General features: G+C 33.3%; 1 protein-coding gene across 1 annotated transcript in view; it reads left to right on the top strand.

Moving 5' to 3' along the window:
* The window catches only part of Tex10 (testis expressed 10), a 58,749-nt gene that overhangs the window by 32,417 nt on the left and 25,351 nt on the right, over positions 1 to 981 (top strand). Inside the window, exon 7 of the mRNA XM_004645243.2 lies at positions 24 to 199. Coding sequence (XP_004645300.1) covers positions 24 to 199 — 176 coding nt within the window. The remainder of the gene's footprint in view (positions 1 to 23; positions 200 to 981) is intronic.

Raw genomic sequence — 981 nt, 5'->3', positions numbered from 1 at the left:
CTTTGTTTCTTGACTTTCCTAAGATACCGTAGTAAAGTATTATCCCGTTGGCTGGCTGGTTTACCATTGCAACTTGCTCATCTTGGCTCCCGGAATCCTGAGCTCTCAACACAGCTGATTGATATCATTCATACTGCTGCAGCACGAGCAAATAAAGAACTACTAAAAAGTTTACAAGCTACTTCACTCCGAATTTATGGTAAGAGTTTGTTTATTGGCGTGGATAGTCATTGCTCTGGCCCAAAATAGGAAAGATTGTAATGGAAGTCTTCAGAGAATCTACATTTGTCCCAGTTGGTTTTGCTGTGGTTATACTGCCTGAAGAAAACATTGAAAATAATTTTATTTTCAGTAGTAATATTTATTAGAATAATAGGGAAGATTAATAATCATGATGCTTTTTGCATTTTTAAATTATCTTTGAAGCCACCTGCTATTTATAAATTCAAAATAAGGGACTTTAAATTTTTTCCTGGAAGCTTTGATGGCACGAACATGCCTTTGTTTTGTCATAGTGAACATCTTTATATGACCTTTTTCTTCATCCCTGTAACTTACATTTGAAGCCAAATATAAAAGTTTAGTAAAATGTACATATATGCATGCATATATATGTGCATATAGTTTATATTGAGGTATAATTCACATAAAATTTACAATTTTACAGTGTAAAATAAAGTGATTTCTTAAACATGTTCCTAAATTAGTACAACTATCACCACTATTTCATTCTAGAGAATTTCATCACCTAATAAACGTCCCTCAATTTCACCTTCCTATAGTCCTTGGTAACCACTAATTTACTTTTGTCTCTGGATTTGCCTGTTGCAGAAGTTTACAAATAGGTTTGTTATTAGGTCTTTTATATGTGGCTTTGTTCCCTTAGCATATTTCCAAGGTTCATTAGTGTACCAAGTGCCAGTACTTTATTCCTTTTTATTGCTGAGACATGTTCTCTTGTGTTGATGTGCCCTTTTTTTT

Source organism: Octodon degus, unplaced genomic scaffold (assembly GCF_000260255.1).
Source record: "Octodon degus isolate 3935 unplaced genomic scaffold, OctDeg1.0 scaffold00221, whole genome shotgun sequence".
NCBI classification, from domain to species: Eukaryota; Metazoa; Chordata; class Mammalia; order Rodentia; family Octodontidae; genus Octodon; species Octodon degus.
Note: the sequence above shows the minus strand (reverse complement) of the source record. Positions and strands in the feature narration are given on the sequence as shown.